The sequence below is a fragment of the Scyliorhinus canicula genome, chromosome 13, assembly GCF_902713615.1.
Source record: "Scyliorhinus canicula chromosome 13, sScyCan1.1, whole genome shotgun sequence".
Classification (NCBI taxonomy): domain Eukaryota; kingdom Metazoa; phylum Chordata; class Chondrichthyes; order Carcharhiniformes; family Scyliorhinidae; genus Scyliorhinus; species Scyliorhinus canicula.
In genome coordinates this window covers 24371583-24396858 of record NC_052158.1, presented here as the reverse complement: position 1 = coordinate 24396858, position 25276 = coordinate 24371583, and the positions used below count along the sequence as shown (strand labels likewise).

At 46.3% G+C, this 25276-nt stretch overlaps 1 protein-coding gene across 1 annotated transcript in view; it reads right to left on the bottom strand.

Annotated features, from left to right (window-relative positions):
- The window catches only part of LOC119976528, a 291544-nt gene that overhangs the window by 108829 nt on the left and 157439 nt on the right, over nt 1-25276 (bottom strand). The window contains exons 10-12 of the mRNA XM_038817080.1: nt 24110-24136; nt 13840-13875; nt 13309-13335 (exon numbers count right to left, since the gene is read on the bottom strand). Of these exons, the coding sequence (XP_038673008.1) occupies nt 13309-13335; nt 13840-13875; nt 24110-24136 (90 nt within the window). The remainder of the gene's footprint in view (nt 1-13308; nt 13336-13839; nt 13876-24109; nt 24137-25276) is intronic.

The window sequence follows — 25276 nt, the reverse complement described above, 5'->3', positions numbered from 1 at the left end:
GCGTTAAGGAGACACAGACGCACAAACGAGGTGTTAAACAACATTATTACGACAGACACTATGCTTGTTCCCTGAAGAGATACAAAGACACTCGATGGCGATGAAAAACCCAAGTAAGATGAAGTCGAGCCTGATGATCGGCATCATGATCGTGGCTGCAACTGTCCGGTTGCGTGCATTACCCACTTCTACCCCCCTTACCACACAGGCCCCGAACACGACAACCCAACACAACACACCCAGCCCGGACACCACACTACACACACACCCAGCCACCGATACCCCACATGTTGTGAGAAACTTGTCAAGTGGTATTCACTTTCCTACACATTGGAAGCCTTACAAGTGATAACCATAATGTACATTGTCAGTCAGACAATTAGATTGTGTATGGCGAGAAGGAGTGCCTCCCCCCCCCCCAGTCTATGCATTTAACCGCCCTTTCCTCGAACTCCAACAAACCTCACACTTTTTCTGAACCTACCCCTTTCATAAATTGCGCGGCTGTTGTTTTGTCAATAAAGTTTACCTTTCTGTGTATGTAAATGGCAGTGATAGGAAGAACTGTGATGCTGCTGTCGGATTTCTTCTCTCTTGCAAGATAAGTTCTTCGATTGTAAATAGCAGCATGAGTGTAGTCTAGTTAGAGGCAGTTAGAGGTTTCCCTTTTACTAAATGTTAAATGACCCCCTAGAAATTCTTAGACATGTGTTGTTTAGGGAAATTATGTGAATGTTTTTGGACCCATAGGAGAGTGGAGTAGAAGCTGTCCTTGGTTCCGGGTACCCGCCATCCAAGGTGAACAATGAAGATCCAGTAAAGTGATCCTTCACGCTTCGTGTTGAGGATCAAGAGGACGGAGAATAACCATCTGGGACGTCCACTTCCAGCTAGGTGCAGAGGAACTCGCAAAGACTGGAGGGTAAAATGGACAAGCTAAGACTTCGGCAGGCTCAGAGACTGAAATTAATATTTGCCAGCAAAAGTCCAGATGGTATCGGAACTCCATTAAATTAGCATTTTAAAAGGCGTGATTAACATGTGATGGCCCATCTTCACGAAAACAGAGCACTGCTGCTCCAGCAACCGGAAGAGTCCTAGGCACTTCGGCGCCACCCGCTGTCCAAGGGAAACGCAAAAAACGGGGTCAGTGACTTATTGGGACACGCTGAGCCATCCAGATCCCCACCCAACTATTGGCTAAGGAATCGAACAGAGTGATCATGGATCAGCCAATTAGTAAGGCCCAAACCGAAGGACTGCACCAAAGAGTGCAGTCACATGTTCGCCACATGTTCGCTCTCTTTTAGCCTTGGTACCCCGGTCACGGGCATCGCCAATCGCAGTAACACAATAAGCGACTTCGAGTTCAACGCCTACAACCACAGTCATCAGCCCAGCTGAGCAGCAGTTGGCACTACAAACATGAGAGATCCAGAATTGAACAGCGGCCACTGTTTTCCGACCTTAGCCGGGTATCAAAAGTAAAGTAAAGGTTGTCTTAGTTGATGGGTGGAGTTAACTAGTCGTGTTTATTTTGCATGACTAATTGTGTGTAAATAAAGTAACCTTGACCTTGAACTAACTAACTGGTGTTTGGCTATTTGATCGATAGCCGGATGCAACATTTTCTAGAATTTACAGTGCAGAAGGAGCCCATTCGGCCCATCGAGTCTGCACCAGCTCCTGGAAAGAGCACCCTACCCAAGGTTAACACCTCCACCCTATCGACATAACCCAGTAACCCCACCCAACACTAAGGGCAATTTTTGACACTAAGGGCAATTTATCATGGCACATCCACCTAACTTGCACATCTTTGGACTGTGGGAGGAAAACGGAGCACCAGGAGGAAAGCCACGCACACACGGGGATGATGTGCAGACTCCACACAGACAGTGACCCAAGCCGGAATCGAACCTGGGACCCTGGAGCTGTGAAGCGATTGTGCTATCCACAATGCTACCGTGCGACTCCACGCATTCGGACATAGACAAGATAGAAATAAGGCAAATTCACTGATTGCCATAATTGGAAGAGAGCCCAGGAAAGAAAGAGTAGGAAAATCCTACATGACTAAGTGTTGATGGCAGCAAAGGATGTCTGGCGGCGTACAGCAGAAACATCGGCGCAGCAAGTGCTTCGAATCGGCTGCTTTAAATGGGATAGCACAGTCGCAACGTGGAACATAATCAATTCCTCGAAAAACGTGCGTCCGTAATTGACTCATGAGGTTCACATGCCGTATCGGCACTTAAATGCACCCCCCCCCCCTCTACCCCCGCACAGAGCGTCACAGCCAATAAGATGGTTGAAAAGAGAGACGCAGCACGGTTCAGGGGCGCTGATCAGGAAACCCTCCTGGACGCCATGGAGGAGAGAAGGATCACCCTAAACCGTGGCCTGAAAGAAAGGCCTGCGTGCAACATCATTTGGCGTGCCTCGTTCCAGATGGCAGAGGCATTCAACGGCGTTAGCAACATTGCCTCGATGAGCATGTATTGTCGCAAGAAAATCCACGACCTCCTCAGTGTAGCCAGGGGAATTTGCTGTTCATGCCTCTGGCTCTAAACCTGCCCCGCTGCACACCCGTAACCCGCACCCCTCCCCCGAGGGTCGGCTAAACCCCCACCCTGCCTCTTTTGCCAGATCTCATGACATCTCCCATTTGCCAGGTGCATTGGCTATTAAGGACAACGTCTACCCAGCCCCTGGGCTGCATGCGTTGGAATGTCAAATGGTGTCATTTTATGTGTTTCCCCAATCCCTCACACCAGGAGGAGGCTGAGCACAATCTCCCGGAGCAGTATATGACCGGATGGGGACTAGCAGAATTACGGCCCTATTTTATGCCCGATTAGAGGGCCCTGAACATGGTCGCTGCCTAAGGGAAACTGATGTCGCCGCGGTGGGGTGGAGTTACGGACGGAAAAGTGGGACACGGCCGAGTTAGGGTTTCCCTTGACACGTATGTCGAGACGCACCCTAACAAGTGTTCGCCCCACACCCCCTCAGCCCGGCACACACATACCTCCATTACCATTGCATCCGACAGACCCCCTCAACCCCTCGCCCACCTCACCCTCTCAACACCCGTAAACTCCACCAGCCGTGCGACCACAGCCGAGCACTGACAGGGAGAGCAAGCCCTCAACCCAGCACTCAGGACAGATGAAACTCAGGTCACAGGATGGAACCGACTTTTCCATCACAGCTCACTACTGCACCCTGCACCATTCTGGAGATATTACCTCGGTCGGGGACTTTGGTGAAGAGGCTCCTGGGAAAAAAACCTGGTGCGCACTGCACATCGCATCTTGTACAGCAGGTGGAGCTAGGGGCACACAAGAGGCCGGAAGGTCAGAGGACAAGCCGGCCTCGGGAAACAGCTGCCATGCAAACAGGTCCCGGGCTTCTATAACATCCTGTCCTAGCCACTGTGCCGATCCATCCCGTGACCCAGAGACTACAAGAGGGGAGGACAGCGAGTAGGTTCTGGGGAGGAGCCAGCACCTGCAAGTGCAGGTGGATCAGCCCATCTCCGTGCAGGAGCAGGACATGGTGGCAGTCCTGCGTTCTGGCAACGGGTACCACACGGGTGGCATCTGCAATGGACGCATTGAGGGCGACGGTTTCGGCTAGGTATCAGTGTGTGCAAGGCCTGGATTATGCCGTTCAGGTGGTGGCCGAGGCACAGGACCGGACAGCCCTCTCACAGGAATCGAAGTGCCAGAGTGTGCTGGACATTGCAACGGCGCTCCTCAACATGGCCCAGTCACAGCGAGCCATGGCTTACAACGTTGGTGGCATGTGCCCAGGCGCGGGCACTGGACGAGGAGTTCCAGTTACAAATTGAGATGTCCCAGTCCCAGATGGAGATGTTATAATCCATGAGGGTGATGGTCCAGACATTGGGCAATGTGACACAGGCCCACAGGGTGGTGTACAGTCGCAACGTGATCAGGTGCAGTCCCAGGCGGGTAAGGTCCACTCCCTGTGCTCAATGGTTGCGAGCATGCAGACTATGGTCGAGACCCGAACGGACCTCCAGGACTGGTAGCCCCAGATGGCATGGCCTCTGGAGATGGCATGACCTGAACACCCGATCAATACTTTAGTCCGGTGCCACCTGGCATCACAAGGGGTGCGGAGATGATGGGTTCCATTCCGGTGTCTCCCGCAGGAGAGGTACCGGACCACTGCAGCACCTCTGATACTGTCCCCCCCCCCCTATCCGTAGAGCCACCAGTGGGTAGTAGGCACAATGGGGCGCGACCACGTCGCAATTGACGGTTCCATCCAGTTTGGGTTGCCTCAGGGGATGTTCGCCAACGGGGATCCTTGTTGCGTGGGAGGGCATCACAGTAGGCTGCCTCCACTCCTGCTGTAGTGTCTGCGGGGAAAACATAGGCGTAGCATTAGGGTCTGTAAGGCCAGTGTTTAGACAGTAGAAAATTTGGCACGACTGCAGGGCACATTTTAATTACATGAGCTAGAGCGCAGACTATCAGTATTTATTCATAGTAAACACATGTTACCAGCGTTACAACATGCGTCGGTACTCTTTCAGACGTGTGTGGAGGTGGGCTGGCCCGGGCTAGCCTCGAGGGGTTAAGCAGCGAGGGCCTCAACCTTCCCCCCTCTCAGGCGCCCCGAGCACCCCCTGCACACCCACACAAGAGATTCGACGGCACCGTGCAAAAGACTGGGCAGCTAACTTTCAGCGATCACACAGGTGGAAGGTGCAACCGTCGGCATGACTTCGTCATTGTCATACGATGCGTAGCACAGAGGCTCACCGCACTGTATTTTGTCATCATCCTCCATCCCATCGATTGTCCCGCTATTACTTCCATCCCAGGGTCCCCAGCTCGGAACGCTCCAGGGTGTGTCAGTGGGCAGTTTGGTAGAATGGGAAATGTGAGTCTCTTGGCTTGGAATATGGTGTGTTTTCTCCTGCCCGGCACACCCCCTCCACCCTGTCCCCTTGTCGGTGAACCTGGAGGTTTTCAGAGCGCCCTGGTTCACACATTGTGCATCATCCCTTGCCTGCCTGGTCCCCATGTCCGACTCATCGTCCACTCCCCAGTATCCTCCTTGGACGACGAGGCCTACCTTGCTCCTGATCTTCCTCTTCCAGCACATCACACCTCTGCTGCGCGATGTGGTGAAGTCCACAGCAGGCAGACACAATGAGGGAGACCCTCTCAGATACATAGTGAAGAGCCTCTCCAGAGCAGTCTAGGCAGATGAACCGCACCTTGAAGCAGCCGAACCATTGGTCAATCACACCCCTTCTAGCTGTACGGTCATCATTTTAACGGGTGCGACATTGCTCTGCGGTTTCCGGATAGGTGTCATTAGCCATGTCTACAGAAGGTACCCCTGTCACATAGAGGCAACCCCTCAGCGGGGGCGTGGCGGGTGGTGTGTGTGGGGGGGGGGGGGGGTGTTGGCTGCTGGCTCTGCCCTTCGAAAATGTCAGGAATCTCCGAGTATTTCAGAATTAAGGAATCGTGCGCACTGCCCAGGGGTCGGGCGCAGACCTGTCCAATGCGCAGCTGGTGGTCACAGTCCAGCTGTACGTTCATTGAGTGGTACCCGTTTTAGTTTGTGTAGAGTGGCCTGTTATTCGCCGGTGCCTGTATGGAGAAATGCATACCGTCGATAGTGGAAACGGAGCTGCTGCTGGAGCAATTCAGCATCCTTTCATGCGCTGAACCAGCTCCAGGTGGAACACGAGCGATTACGAAGTAAACGGTGTCTAATTCACTCCGATCAGAATTTTCACTCAGGTAGACAAGCTGCCGCCATATAGTAGCACTCAACTCCTCACACACAAAATATCCAGCCAACGAAGTGGCAACGTGAAGAGCTGCTCACCATTTTTCAGATGGGGATCTCATGACGATTTTGGATGCTGTGCAAGAGAGGCTGAGCACCCAGTTCCCCATGGTAAAAATGAGGCTGCCACCCGCCACCGTTGAGTTTGCACAGGTGGCAGAGGCATTGGACACCGTGGACTCCACCACCTCAGGATGGTCCAGAAGCGGCAGATAATGCTGCACCAACCCCTCAGCGCGGCCATTGTGAGTAGCTAGAACCGTGCACCTGACAGCACCCCGCTCCACAAACACCCCATCCACCCAGCTGGAGGGCAACTAAACCCAACAGGCCGGCGGCTGCTTGCACTCCAATTCTCAACACATGCCAGCATCCATACAACCAGCAATGGCAGGGTACCCTGGTCTCAAATGCAACCTACTGCCCATGATCTAAGCATGCCCCAGTCGACTGCCTGATTCTGTGCATTTTCGTCCCCACGCCACCAACCTCAGGGCAGTGGTACGTTAGGTGTAGGTCAGAAACACTGAGGCAGCTGACGGTCGGAGTGTGGCGGACACCAGGCATTACCGGCCGTCCAAAAAACTCCAGATGCTGGAGATACAGACACAGAGCTCGGGATAGCATAAGGTATTACCAGTAATCTGACAGCTCCTACAGGTGCAGTTGGAGGAGTCCAACCGCCTGCAGATGCACGAAGCGGGTAAGGGCATGAGTGCAGCCAGGCAAATACTGCATGCGTGTCGTTCATAGTGGAGACCATCGGGCTGCAGGTATCGGCCATGTGTCAGGTTCTCCAATGCCTGTGACACTCGGAGTGTGTGGTGGCCGAGACACACGACTAGTCCGCCCTTTCAGAGACAGCCAAGTGCCAGAGTAACGTGGACATTTCAGCGGCGCTTCAGAACTTGGCCCTGTCTTAACGGGCCATGCTTGCTGTTGTTCAGGGCACTGCCCGTGTGCTGGATGCCATGAGCCTGTCACCGAGGGTCCTGGTACAGTCCCAGAGGGCGATGGCCCAGTCCCTGTGCTGCAAGTCGGCGAGCATTGAGGTTTTGGTCGAGATAATGACTCGTCTCCAGTTCAGGCACTGCCGAGGGGTCGGGCGACACCAAGTATCCCGTTCCGTTCGCACCCTGCGAACCAATGAGTAGCCTGACGCGAGCAGCATCCCGCGGGAGGAGGAGCTGATGGGGCTCACATCGGTAATCCTTGTGGGGGAAGCACTGGAGCTTCACAGAACACAGAGTCCGCCTCCTGTCCCAGGCGTCTCCGATGAGCAGCGGTTCGAAAAAGGTGGCACCTAAGATAACCCAACGTACGCGGGGAACGTTCGTGAATGGTCGCTTCAGGAGACCGTGACCACGAGGAAGTGATCGCACCAGGCAGCATCCACCCTCCGGATCGACATAGGTGCAGCGTTATGGCCCATAGGGCCAAAACGTTAGACGCCATTGAAGTTATAATGCGTGTGCAGCACACCGGTTGACGTTAGAGGCTAGGGCGCAAGCCTTAGAAACATGTTCACAATGAAAATCTGTTCACACCTTTCAACCTGTCTAGCAGCTTTATGAGAAATGTCAGGGATGTGGGCAGGCTGTAGAAAGGCGCTGGTAGGATGGATGGATGCTGGAAGTGGTCAAGAGCAGGGCCCACAGGTCAGGCACCAGGCACCATCCTGAAACCGCGCCCCACCCTCATCCATCTCCACCGCAACTCATCCCGTGCCTACCGTTGGTAACCCAAGGTTTTGTGGTGACCGTATGACATAATGTCCAGCTCTCAAGGGAGAATCATACAAGTGGACCGGGGAAGCCCTACCTTAGGCAGGATTCCGATGTTGTCAAACAATGCGGAGCATCAGAACCAATCACAGAGTGGGTCATCATCAGCCTTATCCCATTTGCGGCCAACCCAAGGGATGCAACCCGTAGTGAGGCAGGTATAAACTCTCAAGGGGATGCAGGTGCCCGAGGCGGCGGAGTTTTGGAGGGGCGGGTGCTTTGCTGCACGGAGGGTGGGCATGAGGCGGGGCTGATCAGCTGCGGTTAGGGTGGAGTTTGTGGGTAGTGCAGGGTATTTTTTCATTTGCCTGGTCCATGTGTCCATGATTCTGGAAGCTGTTCGTCCAATGACGGCTAACACGCACAAGTTGTGTGGTTTCCTGTGTCTACCCTGGCCCAAAAGCCTGCCTATCCTCGTAGGAGTAGGCCTGGAATACATCAGCTCTTCCAGCAAGTTACCCCTCTGCTTCGCGACGTTGTGCCGGATGCCGCAGAACGTCACGATGTGCGAAAGTCTCCTCGCACAATACTGGAGCTCCCCTCCAAAGACGTGTAACCACATCTTCAGAGTAACGATGCACCACTTGATGTGTATTTACAGTGGGTCTGGCATTTGTCTGTGGCCCCCTGAAAGATGTGTCAGCTATGAATTCAGTGGGTAACCCATGCCGTTCAAGAGCAAACCCCTCAGCTGGTGTGTGCCTGGAATGTGTACATGCTGAATTAGTGCTGGGCACAGACCTGAATTCTGTGTACATCGTGGTCATACAGCAGCTGCATGGTCATAGAGTGAAACTCCTTTGCGTTCGTAAAGGAGATCCTTTCGTGTGCCAGTGCTCGTCAGGGACGTGTCTCATCGATCACCTCCTGAATATGGATCATTCCGCTACTCTGCACTCCGCCACACACCCTGGCCCCATCTGTGCACGGCTAGTCGCCCCTGCCGGTAGGGGTACCGGTGGCCCTCACTCCTCGTGCCAGCAGTAAACTCCTTGCTCCCCAACCGGCATCCTTCGTGTAGTGAATACCATAGACGGCCGTTGGTGGCCCTTATGGTGCCCCACCGCCGATTGTTGGGAAGGTGGGGGGATGTAGGTGGAATGGAGGTGGAGAAAGGTGTAGGGCTAGAGGGGTGGAGTGGGTGCACCCATATGCCCAGTGTCGAAAGACACAACCATGTTCCATGGTGGGTGGACGGTGGGCAAGCAGCACCATTTATGTATTGTAAGACGCAGAAAAGGCGGACTGTGCTTGGATACCCAGGTCCGGCGTACACCCAACCCTGTGGCCCATCCTGTTTTCACCCTCGCTACTACTCCGATTAAGAAGACGCACCCCACCCGACCAGCCATGCGAGTGGCAGAACAGGCAGCTCGCGGTTGTTCCGCTGGGAACAAGACCTACCTCTTCTCTCTTCGTCAACATAAACGCCGTCAATTTCCCGGAGTGTTAAAACCACCCTGTCCGTAATTCACGCTGACAGGTTTGGAGCATCGTGGCAGCTACAGTGAATACTGGGATAGTCCGGTAATGAAATGCCAACGAAGTTTAGTGTGCGTGCGCCGTAGAGTGTATTCACGCTGCCCTCGGGGCACCATAACATGGCATAGCGTTTGGTGATGGGCAGCTGTATACATTTTTGACTGATGCACAATTCTCCACTTGATCGCATCTCGCAATTCCAGAATCATTGGATGGAGAACCGCACCCCCTTTCAAACTCTTGGGAGTTGGAGCCACCAGACCCCTCCGGGAATCCCACAGGTGGGCATTTGCTCCTGGTGGAACAGAGAAAACAACCAGTGGAAAATTCACCCGATGGTTCGTGAGTTCACCTCTCATCCTTTCGAAACTCTGCTAAACGTATGGTGCTACCCAATCAGGAGATTGTAGAGACTTTGGGTTTATTTTTGACTCTTTTGATGAAAGAGGAAATTTGTGAATTTAACTTTCATGTGCCGCTGCTCGTTTACGATATTACTTCGTTTACCACAAACATGTTGTCAGTGCTGCAAATGTCTATCTTTGCATTGGTGTTTAGACTTTACTGTGGACTGAGCTTCTCTCAGTGATATTAAAGATGTTGTTTTCTTAATTGGGCTTGATGTTAACAATATGCAATGCATGTACGAGTGCCTTTCAGTCAATCGGCATTGAGACTGCCCCACTGCTCATTTTTCATAATAACTCTTCCAAACTGTGGGTCACAGTTCAATATGAAGCAATTGCATGCCATCTTGCTCACATTGGGAATATATATCGGAAATATAAATATGAAGGTGCCTGAGCAACGAAAATAGAATTACTAACTTGTGGAAGCACGAATGTTATTGATTCTATACATATTAAAGCAAAGCTTCAATTTAACTTAATCTCGGAGGGAAACTAGAATTTATGCTAATGTTTTTGACGTCGCTTCTCGTTAAATTCTATCTTCGCTCGTCTCATCTCTTGTTATCGGGGCATGATAATTTAGGCAATGGCTTGTAAATGTACACAAGCCACAGCACTTGCCGACAAAATAATGTCTATGCGGTCACGTGCCTCGAACAGACTGTGTACTCCCATTTTCATATTTTCGAATACACATAGAAGCAAGGCAGAATGCGAATGAGAAACATGAGAGTCGCCGTTTTGCAGCTTCTTTTGGTCCCATTGTTCACTGGGGAGACATTTTATGAGGCACGAATATGCATCTTACTGGCCAGCATGCCGCCATGAAGTTAGTGATATCCCTGGTCAGTCAATGCTCGCAGTCTCCCAGTCAGGGACTAGCATTTTAAAAAAAATAGATTGAGAATTTCAGTTAATAGCTTAAAAATGCCTTGGCACAGTAACATGATTTATAACATTTACTCTATCAAATGACAAAAATAAACAGACGTGTATGAATACTTTATTTTTATTTTTTGTAGATGTTGTATTAGTTCAACAAGGAAAGAAGCACCTATTTCTTTTTCATAGTTATACTTTTCGCATTCGATTAAATTGCATTAATATTACCAAATCGTTTTGCGCTCAGCTTCAACTACTTTTAGGTATTCCCATGTCAATTATTGGTAACGTCTACCTATAGATGGGCCATCTCCAGTTGCCATCCTCAATTGTCGGGGGGGGGGGTCCTTAAATCTATCACTAGCAGTAAATCATGGCCTAATTCTTCCCCTACTCCCAACCATGTCAATATAAATTTATTCAAATCATTCGATAGCTGATGTATGCATCCAGCACAAGTGACAGTTCGCAATTCCAGACAACCTATTTCCTCTGCACAGCACACAGGAACACGGTTATCTGATGTTAATTGATGACAATGACCTCTTCCCGAAGACAAGGTTCAATATGTTGGACAGGATTCCCGGTTTCTGAGATGAAGACTGGATTTACCGATGTTAATTCAAGTCAAAATGCTGAGTCTAGCGTGGGAAGATTTGTGTTTTAAGGAAGGAAAAAGGGCACAATGGCTGCACTGCACTGCTGCAGCAACTTTAAATTGCCCAGTATCTTTGCCACCTGGAACACAATCAACTCCATGCAAAACGGTCCCGGATTCCTCGAGTCCGTGGTTGCCGCACATGAGGCTCCGACCCCGCAGCCACACATAAACGATGGTGCTACCCAATCAGGAGATTGTAGAGACTTTGGGTTTACTTTTGACTCTTTTGATGAAAGAGGAGATTTGTGAATTTAACTTTCATGTGCCGCCACACATTATCGATCCAACAAGATGTCTGGAAGGAGAGCCACGCCACGGTTCAGGGACAACGAGCTGGACACCCCCTTGGACGCCGTGGAGGCGAGCCAGATGACCCTATACCCCGGCAGAGGAGGGAAGCCGCCTGGTGCCAAGGCCTACGTGGCAGTTGCGGTCAGCGCCATGGGCCACGTTGACCGGATGGGCCAGCAGTGCCGGAAGAAACTCCACGACCTCCTCAGGAGGGCCAAGGTGAGTTGGCATACACCCTTGCCACACACACGTTAAACTATCCGCTCCCCCGCCCCCGCGGGACAGCCGAGCCCTATTCTCTCCCACATGCCAGCACACATGCCATCCACCATGGCCGGGTGCCCTAGCCGCTGCAGCCATCACCTACCCAAGCCAAAGACTGCATGCGTCTGATATTCTAAAGGTGTCTGTGTTTGTGTTATCTGCCCCCACCCCATAAGAAGTCGGTACACAAACGCGAGAAGCGGGGGAATACCGGAGGGGGACCAGCAGACCTGCGGCCCCTCACCATGAGCGGCACTGACCTGGTCGATGGCCCAGAGGAAAGGGATGTCACCAAGGTGGCAGTTGACGGCGGGCGAGCAAGTTAAAGCATGCTTCGTTGCGGATGCCCATGACACATCTGTGAACACCTCCCCCCACACGGTAGCATAGTAAGGGCACCACAGTAGCGCACTGGTTAGCACTATGGCTTCACAGAGCCAGCGTCCCAGGTTCGATTCTCGCTCGGGTCACTGTCTTTGCGGCCTTTGCATTTCTCCCCGTGTCTGTGTGATTTTCCTCCGGGTTCTCTGGTTTCCTCCCACAGTCCAAAGATGTGCAGGTTCGGTGGGTTTGCCATGTTAAATTGCCCTTGGGTTAGAAAGGGTTGCTGGGTTACCTTGATAGGGTGGAGCCATGGTCTTAATTAAGAGTCTCTTTCCAAGAGCCGGTGTAGACCCGATGGATCAAATGGCCTCCTTCTGCGGCGTAAATTGTATGATTCAATGATTCTGCACCCCCGTCAAACAACACATCACTCACCAATTCCACCCCTGGGCCTACACACCTCATTGGCGCCTTGGTAGCACAGTGGTTGGTAGTGCTACTTCGCTATGCCATGGTCCCAGGATCAACTAACAACTTGGATCACTGTCTGTGCGGAGTCTGCACGTTCTCCCTGTGTCTGCTTGGGTTTCCTCCTGTTGCTCCGATTTCCTCCCACAATGCTCGATGGACGTGCTTGTTCGGCAATTTGGACATTCTGGATTCTCCCTCTGTGTACCCGAAGAACAGGCGCCGGAATGTGGCGACTAGGGGTTTTCACAGTAACTTCATTGTACTGTTAATATAAGCCTACTTGTGACGTTAAAGGTTCTTAAATTAAATTGAAAGCCATACCCCCTCACCATTACCCTCAGCCCACAAACCTCACCCCCTCAACTCACTTGGCTCACACCCCTCTCACCACTGCAGTACCTTCTAAACCTGTGTGCCTTCAATCGTTGCACGATCGACAAATGACCACACAAGTTGTTTAATAGCATAATAGTTTATGACACATATCGAAAGTTAATGGCCTCGTTACGCACTATAATTCGATCTTTCACATGACGCTCCAAATAAATTAGCTGCTAATTTGGAACGCATTGGTGCTCCAGAGCTAGACAATTCTTTGCGTGGGCAGGTACCATTGTGAAATTGAGTCATGGTTTGCTGCCAATGGCTGAATGGTGCAAAACTATGAATGTTCCGCATCTAATCACGAAATAAAAATTGGTATTCATCATTTGACTTACACTTGGTCTCCAAGTCTCAGATTAAAAAGCTGGAAATCCATTGCTTAAAACATGATTCTCAGAAAATCATTGAAAATGCAAATAAAATACGTGCGGTGAAGAATGCACTGACTTGGTGAATACATTAAGCAGATTAATTATGTATTCTTAAAGATGAACGGCAGGAGCAAATTTACCTGTCTCCTTGTCAGTCGTATTTCCTTCTATAAAACATCAACATTGCCGTTTAAAACATAACCTGAGAACTTCCAAGGTCAGCGCCTACATTTTAAATTGAAAGAACGGAAGGATCTCTCGTGCGACAATGTCGGCTGATCATGCTTATCAAATTCTTGAGGGAAACATTCCTCCCCGTCCTCTGTAAACGAGTTCAAGCCGGCGTGTGATATGCAGCTGGAGGTTTCACGTGCATTTAAATTAGGTATAGCAAGAAAAATCGTGTTCATGCTTTAGACATTGGGGGCCCAGGTTACCAATATAAGGTTCTGAAGAAGTTGAAGATTCCACCATCTTGAAACAAAAGGAAAACTGTCCGTAGGTTTCCTTATAACATGTTTTATGCCTTTTTTGCAAATAGATAGGTGTGACTGAAACACTGAATCGTCTTACGAATATGACAGTATGTTTTAATTTGGACAAAATGCGAAATTGCCAACAGCACTACGCGAACACACACACATATGTAGATATACATACAATGCACCAACCTGTCCATTGAAGAACTTTACTGAGCATATTTAGTTCTGTAATTAAAAAAACACACATTTCCAAATTTATTTTATTTATCGCCAGCATGTTTCATTTGAGCAAATAAAATTCTGAAGCAATCTATTCTCCATATTTATATATGGTGTGAATTTGATTCGTTCAATTGATGTCTACTTCCCCACGAATTGATACTTGTAACAAGTCCAGATGGATGTTCCATCTAAGCACACTATAGCAGCAACACCGATGAACGTTAAAAAAAAAATTTCTGAGAATGTATACTTGAAAGTCGTGAAATCGTGTCCCTTTCCATTCTGCAGAATTTACTCTTTCCGAGCCAAACAAGAGCAATTAGGTTACCTTTCCATAGGTCTGTGCAATGACGAATTCATAGTTCTGATCGCGGGGGGGGGGGGGGGGGGGGGATGAGTGGTCGGTCATATTTTTAGTAATATTAAATGGTCAGTGTTTGATTTATTAAGTGTTGGGGTCGTTTAAGAAGTGAACTAAATACATACAGCGAAATAAAATGATGTGTAGAAATACTTAGTCTGCCAGTAGTATAATCAATATTCTGAAAAATGAGTGAAATGTCCGCCAGCAATTTGTCGAATAAGTTCCATGTAAATTCGACCTAAAGAAACAATATATTGCACTGCAGACATAATTCGCAAATTGAAACAGTGAAATAACACTAAAAGGCTAGTGATTTGTCATGACATAAAGGCTTTTTCTGTGTGAAAGGGGGTGGAAAACAGTACTGTGTCAGGTAAATATTAATTAATCTTCAGTAAGAGATTATGATTAATTAAATAATCACCTGTGGAGTGATTGACACTCTGTGAACGAATCAGGAAGCTTAGAGATAGAACCAACAAAAAATAAATAAGTGATGAATCTATAGATGCCGGTTTGGTCAGAATTTGATTAATTTTTGGTCAGAGTTCTAGCCTTCCGGAATTCCTAAAGCACCGGTTGAAATTACTTTCATTTTCAACGTATTTACTTTACATTTCTGTTGTGTTTATATTTTAACGCTTTTTCACTCCATATTGACAAGTTTATGTACTATTTTGATCTACGTTTTGATTCAGTTCTGAAGCAAGTATGCTGAGTGACAAATTAGCAATTACATCTTATTTGACACCTTCACTGAACCGGATGGTTGCCTTATTTTGATACAAAAATAAGAGATCCTACAGGTAGTTTTTAGGAACATGCGTAGTCTATTGTGCCCATGATGTGGAGATGCCGGCGTTGGACTGGGGTGAGCACAGTAAGAAGTCTTACAACACCAGGTTAAAGTCCAACAGGTTTGTTTCAAACACGAGCTTTCGGAGCACGGCTCCTTCTTCAGGTGAAGAAGGAGCCGTGCTCCGAAAGCTCGTGTTTGAAACAAACCTGTTGGACTTTAACCTGGTGTTGTAAGACTTCTTACTAGTCTATTGTGAACATCAACTGTCGTTGCAGACACGTTACACCCTAAGAAGTCTTACAGCACCAGGTTAAAGTCCAACAGGTTTGATTCAAACACGAGCTTTCGGAGCGCGGCTCCTTCCGTTTGAATCAAACCTGTTGGACTTTAACCTGGTGTTGTAAGACTTCTTACTGTGCTCACGCCAGTCCAACGCCGGCATCTCCACATCAACGTTAACCATGTCTAATTAACCACAGTGAAATTTCATATCGATGCTGATGCAAGTTGCAATGTTTTGTCTCGGGCGCGACATGTTGAATCTCTTGGCATGTCATCTCAGGAAATGGTGATAGAGTAGTCCTTCCATTCCTTTGTGCGCTGAAACAGAAGACTGGAGATGAAAGATGTAGGTCAACATTTAGGAGGTCATTTAAACATGGGAGTACATAAATCTTGATTTAAGTTTCGATTTATTGTCACGGATAAATACGTGGAATGGAATATATTGTTCTGCATGCAGTCCAGACAGATCGATTGATATATGATAAACGTAGGACTCACGATCAATACACAATATAAGTTGTTCGACATTGGGATCAGGTGAAGTATACGGATTGTAACGCTACACAGTACAGAAGGTGCGTGGAGAGATCAGTTCAGTTCATTAAACGACAAGTCAGGTTCTGTTCGCAGCAGCGCAGATGCTATTTCTGAATCTGTTAGCACGTATTTTCAGACGTTTGTATCTTCTACCCGATGGAAGAAATTTGTCGAGCCAATAAGCTGTATGCTAGTGGTCTTTGATTATGCTGCCATCTTTCCCAAGGCAGCGGGAGGGATAGACACAGTGAATGGATGTGAGAAGGAGTCGGATGATGGACTGGCCTGTGTTCTGGACTATCTACTTTCTTGAGGTCTTGGGCGGAGCAGTTGCCATTCCAAGCTGTGATGTAGCCAGATACGATTATTTCGATGGCGCATCTGTAAAGATTGGGAAGGGTTAAGTGCCGCAATGAGAATCAAGTAACACCTCGTAACACAACAACATATAATTTGGCGGGTTCCCGAAGATACGCAGCAGAATACCCCTCGAGAGTTCCCAATAAGCTTTAATGCACAAAATTGTCCCGAAACCCTAACCTCCTCTGGAAAATTGCGTCGCACCCTGGGTTATTCAAAAGCGAATGGAAGCACAACTTTGTACCGTTCATCCAGTGTTATATTCACAGTTTTCTTGAAAAAATGTGAAGAGATAAAAATGCTTCTGACTGATGGATCACTGCCCCGGTTGCACGCCAGCAGGCAGCAACTGCAGCCACCTCACTTCAGCCCCAAATCGCAGTGTAACTAACACGTGGACCTCACAAGATTACAGAACCACTCGGGAGCTGTCTCCACACACTCTCGTTCCGATCATAAGTTTACCCATATCCGATCGCCACCCAATTTCAGGCCGACTCCCGTCCGTGTCCTGCTCCCCAAACACTCGATGGCTCAACCCTAACTCAGGCCATCCGATCACTCCTCGAAATCTCACCCACGTTCGTTAGAGATTTGTAATCTGTTTTACCTTGCCTGGGACATTTAAGATCAACTGTTTTGCCGCAGCTAATGCCTTAGAACGATGTGCGTGACTTCCTTCGCTCTTCTGGTTTTTTGGCTGCATGGCATGATCCATGCGCTGGCTGAATATCGGCCGGTTTGTGTCAGGAGTTGCTCGCCAGACAGGAATTAATCACGTATCGTCTGTCACAGTCCTTTTTATTTCAAATGATACTTCGTGGCCTGCAACTACTTCACACTTTCTGAAGCCTATTTGCTGCTGGGCGAATGCGAAATAATTTTAAATGATGGGGTCTGGGAATTTTTCATTAGGTTCCCTTGAATTATATTCTTCCTCTTTGTTACATTTTAAATTACACGTCTGAAAGTGATATTCGATGTTAGAGCAGTCTTTACGAATTTGACATTAAGATCACACTGCACATCGACAATACATATCTTGACTGAATTTTTAAAAAAAAATGTTGATGGACAATAAACAGCCTTGCCGCTGGCAGGAAACATGCCCTCCGATATTAAAACAATTCGTGCTGCCGGTAAATTCGACAATGGCTGAACAGATCTTCATTTTCCACGTCGTACAGAATGACATAAGTAAACATAAGAGACAAGGGATGCCAAAACTTGTCTCAGAAATCTTCTTTGTGGAAAATACAATGAAGATATACCCCTTGGCATTGTGTGGTATTGTGTGAAGCAAATAATGGCATGATGGGAAAACTAGCCAAGTCTTCTTGGTACAATTGAATTTAACCTAAGACACAGATACAAAATACAAAATGTTTGTCATGAACCTAGAAGCAGTCTCAATAAATAACAAGCTGAACAGCTGTCTCTGCCTGTATGTAAACAAGTTTGTCCAGTTCTTAAAACAAAGACAAGAAAATAATATGAGACTCCAGTCCCCTAAAGGTCAGCAAGGTGACGCCATTGTAACGATTATTACTTATGTTTTACTTTCAATCAAATTCCTGACCAAGCTGTATTCATGTTATCCTGATCCTTTAATGTATAAAAATCGCCTTATTCTTCTGTACTATCGCAGACTTGGGACGGACTCAGCAGTTTGTACTTACTGCCTTCCGACTTCAAAAGTCTCAGCCATTTACTGCTAGCAGTCTGTTCTAATTAGGAAATAAAGTTCAGTTTTGATTATCTAATGAATCAAGACGCGGGGAAAATATTGAATACAACATTTGGCGCTGCGAGAAAAAATCCAATATCCTGAAGTGAGCTTCCATGAGTGACTGAGAAAAAGTGATCAAGGCCACGACCGGAGGAAAGAGACAAACGCCGGCACAAGGTAAGATTGACCTTGGTCTCTCTCTCTCTCAGATCTGTGCTGCGACCCCTCATCCCTGACGGAAGTAACTAAACAGGTGACGGTTCACGAATCTAAATTTGACTGTGAGTACATTTTTTTTGTGCAATTAGCCGCAGGTCAGGCACCTTTTTGATCTCGTTTTTCATCCGCATCAGATTTATACGGGCTGTCAATACGTTTTGGGGTCAGGGACCCTCCCAGTAATTTTTGGGGTCAGGGACCCTGTCAGTAATTTTTTGGGGTCAAGGACCCTCCAATTTGATTTGCTACCTGAAATTTTGTTTGAGCGTTTTTCTTTGCCTGGGGCACATTTTACTGACATTATGCGACAAACTTTAGACAAAACTAGCAGCAATTCCCCTCTATTTTTCATGTGTTTAGAAACCCCTTCTCAAGAACGTAATATTCGAAGATTGGCTGCAGCGCTGCTTTAAACAATCAATTAGGTAACGATATCTGGCCACTAGGTTACACAGGGATCTTGGAACTTTGACAATAGCATTGATGCAGAAAAAAAAAGCAATCTGGAAAAAACAAATGCCGGTTTCAAATTGTTTAATTTTACAGTGGAAAAAAACAGTCCACTTAACGCAACGAACAGTCACTATTAATGAGTTGGAGAGATACAGCCCGCAAATTGAAAAATTGAGAGACTTTAAAATTGAAATGTGAGCTTTGGGATAGAAAACAGTCAAAACACTAAAAAAGCAATTCGGCAAAAAGAAACCTCCTCTCACCAGACAAATAGGGCTAGCTCGTAAGATTATAGGAAAGGAGGATCCTCCCAGTTGCTCTGGCATGCCGATGTTCCCCTATTCAAGCGATACAGAAGACGAGGAGAATTTGAACCCTGGACCCCACCCTCATTTTGCGCTCCCCGATCTTGCAATTCCACTGTTCCAAGTCTGGACTCCCACTTCTGATCCCATTACCAATGAAACTCCCGCTAACGTATCCCCCTTAGCGACACGCACTCGGTCACAGACGCAAGCCACAAATATCGAACAACCATTCTCTACGGAAGACATGGTAATTTACTAAAAGGTGTTGATTAAAAGATCCACAATAAGGAAATTATAGAAGTGAAGTTAATGAGTTACCAATTTAGAAGCATGCTGGCAATAATGACTAAAGTTTAAACATTGTTTTTGAATGGAATTTAGTAGATCAGATGATGTTAACTAACTACTGCTTGGAATGTTGTACTGGCCTTATTATGATAACAAGTGGTTCTTCTGAAGGACAACAAAATGCGTACTCGAATTGTTTTTAAACTAATGGCAAAACATTAATAATTCCTCTTGCAAATGTTCCCAAAGTTGTTCAGTTCACACTACATCAGTTTAAAAGAAAGTAACTTTACGAATAAGAGTAACTGAAATGTGAATAAGTTTTTAGATTGCGTGAAAAGACGTAAATGACATCACACCAAGTTCTCCGCCCTTAGATTCTGCAGGAAACATTAACCAATTCAGCAGACAGTTGGTCTTTCCTGAATTGACAAACGAAGAAATACATCTCAGAGAACAGCTAATGCCTCTAAGATTAATCAGTACAAATTGACTTAAATGGAATAACACAGATAAAGTTTTCGAAAGAGAATGAAAAATGTTTGTTCAAAATTTGTCCGCAAGGACAAGGGCTGAATCCAAGAGAGAGAAAGAGAGACAGAGGAAGAGATTGAAGGAGAGAGAGAGAGCCAGCGACAAGAGACAGGAACTGTTAGAGAGAGCGAAAGAGAGCGAGTCAGGGAGAGGCAGAGTTGGAGAGGGAGGCAGATAAAGAGAAAGAGCAACAAGAGTTCCAAAGACAGACAGAGTTGTGTAGAAAGGGAGAGAGATAGATAAGCTAGAGAGGGAAAGAATTCATATTTCATTTTGCAGACTTTGACTTTAAAATTATGTTTCAAGCTGTGATGATTTGGAAGAGGTAAAGAGATATCGATGCCAACATGGTCCTTGTTATTACCTGAAACCTTCGCGATAAAAGGTTCCCGTTAACTTTGTAAGGCGGGTGGCATAGAATCTTTACAGTGTCACCATCGAGCTGTTAATTGGTTTGTACAGAGCACGATGACTCCGTGATTTAAATTATAATCTCCTGCAGATGCGGATAACTCTGCTTAACAATACATAAACAGAGCAAAAAGCGTGCGGACCCTGACATAAAACATCACACACGTAATTTCCTTAATCAATTGTTAAAATTGTAATCGGAAGGACCATCTGGCATCAGACAAAGTGTGCAATGGGTAAAACTTTAGATACAACTTTTTAAAATGGCAGCGCACTGCAAACGCTGTGTGAGGAACTAAAGACCTATCAACAGTAATAGAAGCTCAACAAGTGGTTTAGGAAAATAATAGGGCGTCAACTGCTAAAAGGTTAGTTGCTCTATGGAGGGAATATTGTCCAAAATTGAAGGATGCCTCCTTGTTAGCCAGCTGGCAGGATAAAGAAGTAAAATTGAGTATATAATTGACAGGTCTTGAAAACGGAATGCGCATATGGAAAAGAACCAAGTTAGGCTATCCACCTTGATCAGAAAGGGGCTAAAACACTCCATTAGTTTATGTTCAGGAATATCTGAGGATAACAAATCTCCCAAAATGATAAAAAAGCGAGCAAAGTCAAAACAAGATTACGGTTAGGAACTTAACAATAGATTCTTGTCTAAAATAACTTCAGATCGTTTCAGGCTGTCCAGATAGACTCGGCGGTGGTTCAGTTCATTTGAAATAAAAAGAAATAATAAACATCCAGTAATGTCTCTTTCCAAAAAACTGGTTAAATAGCAAATATTGAAAATTGACTATTCATAGCACTCTCGCAGGAAAGATGTACCTCAACTAACGACACCTGACCTTATTAGGCAGACAGACACTGCAAATTCGGAGCGGTAATACAGTGCATTGATAATGGAATGTTTATAGAACTGTCTCAAATACGAGGTCACCAGCTGCAAGATTTAATAATTGCTGTGCCTGCGCCTGATTGCTCTGTGTTCTATGCTGGCAGCTAACGTTAACCCTGAGTACCACTGTTTAAAACACCTGATAGAGTCCAGATGAGAGAATATAGTGACCCAAGCCTTGATAACGGCATTACTATATCACCTATCCCGCAGGCCCAGCTTCGAAACTTTCCCCTATTCACTACTCCACAGTGGTGGTCGATTGATTTTGGTCCCTCACACTTTTCACCTCCCTTAGATATTCCCAATCCACATGTCACTCTTTGCTACGATCATACAGTAACCTCGCCCGATTTGGAGAGCATTTACCAAGACAAAAAAAGGGTCTGCCTTTCTTGTCGATTTACCCCACAGCCTATGACGTCAGTCGAGACTTCTGTCACCCCACGTGACCCTTTCTGTCAATGAAGGCTACAGTGCCAAGTCCTTGGGATTTCTGGCAGCTGCACTAAGAGGACAAGCTGATCCTTTCCTTAATGATAGTCAAACCCTACCCGCAGGCACTTTAGAATATTTTAAACGCCCATTTGTCCACATTGGCACACTGCACCATCATCATTCAACCCAATCTACGACTCCTGAACTACCCGCAGATTTATGGGCAGCCTCCAAACACGAAGTTGGTCTCACTAATGTCACTCCTGTTGTTATTAGAGTCAAACCTGATATGCCCTTACCCTCTATTTCACAGTACCCTTTGCGGCCCGAGGCTGAAGAAGGAGTCTCGGTCATGATTCATTCGTTCCTTCAACAGGGAATTTTGATACCATGCCAATCGCCCTGTAACACCCCGATTCTTCCAGTTCCTAAGATAGGTAGACCATCCGAATGGCGTTTGGTCAGTCCCAGTTAGCGACATTAGCACCTCCTGGTGGCTCCACCATAATTTAATATGTTGATGACTTACTCCTTGCCAGTCCTGATTTCATCACAAACGAGCGTGACACCGTTTACCTGCTCATCAGTCTCCATTCATGGGGATATGTGATCCCGCCCGCTAAAATTCATAAAGGCCAACGACAAGTCAAATTTTTGGATGTCCTAATTAGTGCTACTGATCGCTCCCTTACTCAAGAACGCATTACTCCTACACTGCAGACCCCATTTCCTACATCGCCCAAGCAGGTGCGAGCCTTTTTAGGATTAGTGAACTTTTGCAGACAATGGATTCCGAATGTTACTGTATATACTAAAGAATTAACTCCGTACTCCTCTCAAAATGCTCCTCTTAAGTTTGAACTACCTGATTCAGCAAAGCAATCTTTTATTACTCTGAAAAACACCCTGGCTACCGCCCCAGCGCTCGGACGACCTATGTATGACAGACCTTTTCACGCAAATTCTTACTGCTGTCCAGTTGTTAGTCCAGGCAACCTCTAATCTCACCTTTCACCAACCAGTACAAGTGCATACTTCACACTCTATCGTGGCTCTCCTAACGTCTCAGCAAACCCAGCATCTGACTCAAGCTCGATTGAAGCTCTATGAGGTTTCACTATTGCAAAACCCCTACCTCTCTTTTCATTATTGTTCAACCTTAAATCCTGCTGTGTTCCTCGAATAGCCCCCCGATAACCTTAACCACCACACGATTGTTTGCTTCGGAATCATTTCCTTACCGCACCTCGCCCGGATTTAACAGACAGGCCTATTGATAATCCAGATCTAATTTTTTATGTTGATGGCAGTTCTTCCATTTCCCCATTTGGCGTCCCACAGTCGGGATATGCCGTGGTAACCGACACTGACGTGCAGGAAGCAGCAGCCTTCCAGACCCCTGTCTCTGCACAAAAAGCCGAGCTATTCGCCCTTACTTGAGCATGTACTTTGGCCACAGACAAAAGTACTAATGTTTACACTGATTCTAGATATGCCTTTGGCGTGACCCATGATTTCGGCTGCCTCTGGCAACAGCGAGGTTTTCTCACCTCTGTGGGAATTCCCATTCAAAATGTTCTTTGGGTTAAAAATCTCCTCGATGCTATTCAGCTTCCCCGTCAATTGGCAGTTATTAAATGTGTTGCGCACATGAAGGGTGACACTGCTGTTCAATTAGGAAATGCCCGTGCTGATTCAGCTGCTAAAACTGCAGCTTCATCAAATTGTGTTTCAAAGATTTTGTGACTCGTCTTTCTCTGCAAAATTTCTATTCAGTCTAAATAATACCTTCCACGATTTGGGTGAAAATCATCTTCCGAAAAATTGTTTCGAAACGATGCAACGTTTGCAACATTGATGCTTCGCTTTGAATTTCTTGGTATGCCAATCAGGCACCATAGGTATATACATTACAGTGTTATGCATTAATAATTCTTGAACTGATCTAAAGAGTTTAAATTCCGTCATAAGGCAACACTGAGTTGTATAAATGCACGCTGTCTCGCAAACGTTCACAGCAGCTTCAAGGCAGGATACTCTGAGTGAGAAACAACGAAGTTAAACAAACTGGACACATCTGGTCAACGGATAGATAGAATGATAGATAGATAAATAAATAAATAAATAGATAGATAGATAGATAGATAGATAGATAGATAGATAGATAGACAGACAGACAGACAGACAGACAGACAGACAGACAGACAGACAGACAGACAGATAGATAGATAGATAGATAGATAGATAGATAGATAGATAGATAGATAGATAGATAGATAGATAGATAGATAGATAGATAGATAGATAGATAGATAGATAGATAGATAGATAGATAGATAGATAGATAGATAGATCGATAGATAGATAGATAAATACATAGATAAAATGTTGTTACAAAAATAGATATATAGATAGATGAATAGATAGATAGAAGAATACATAATAGATATGTGGAAAGGTATATAGACAGATATATATCTAAATAGATTTGAAATGCATTGCATGTGTTAGCCAACGGGAATGAGAATGACAGCAACAATATGGACGTTTGAACATCTGTAACGAGAGAGGCCGAGTTAGATACATTCTCAAGCAAATAACACTTTATTCTTACCACTTTCTTTAGCTTCCAACTGTACATCTGATGTGAATTCATAAGAAGGCAATTGAGGAAGTATACGATTGTTGCCGCAATGATAGCCTTGTTAGATTCCGAACGTCATATGAATGGGCTGTCCATTAATTTAGAACGCCTTGTAGATTCGAGGATATCAACTTCATATCTGCTCTAGAAGAATTATGGCAGGCCGAATGGACTAGTTGAATATTATTTCTGGTACACTGTGCACATTACCTTGATTCCGTGTGGTTATGTGTCTCCATGTATTTTTTCAGTTCACGTCATTTGCGAGGAGATATTTCAGTTGAGGTCACGTTCATCAAGGACGTAAAAAAGTTGTACAAATGCCAATATTGTATGTGTGATGATATTCTCAAGGCTAATTTATCCATCGTGTTATGCATGACCTCCGATCACTGATATTGGAAAAAAAATCACGTCACCATGTGATCTGGGAGTTGATAGTGCTGGGATATAATCGTACTTGCAATAGTTCCACAAACGTGGTTTATTTGTAGTTGTGTCTTAGTTAATTTATCCTGGCTACCTTACCACACAGTTACTTTGCAATAAATAATTACAAACTACGTGCTTTGTAGTTCATTAATCACTCCGAACAATCTACAGGACACGACATGGTACGAGGATTGATAATCTAACACGAACTTGAAGATTCTGTACAAGAAAATTCGAAACACGGAATGCAGGTTATGAAAAAAGAAATCTTTGCAACTAACCTTGCCAGCCTCTGGCATATTGTGCCCAACACGCGGTAAACCGTCGAAGGATGGAATGGAAGAGATCAACACACCTCAACAAGTTTGGTTTACTCATAACGTAGTCGAAAATTAGAGGGTGTTTAAGAAGCTGTTCAAAGTTTATGATACAGCCCTTGGTCTGCAGGCACAGTCCAATGAGAGGCGAATTTCGTCGTTGCGCACTGTAGCAGGCCCCCAAGCAATTGACATCTTCAACATGTCTGCATTTGAAAATTAAGACGGCGGCAAAAGCTTCGAATAAGTGAAGAATCGATTCCATCAGCAATTCTCCGCTCGAAAAAACCCCCAAAACCTTCAAGCGCTATAAATTCCGTATGTGCATTCAAAATGTGGGAAAGGCATTTGATAGCTTCCGCGCTGACTTAGGATTTAAAGTGCAGTC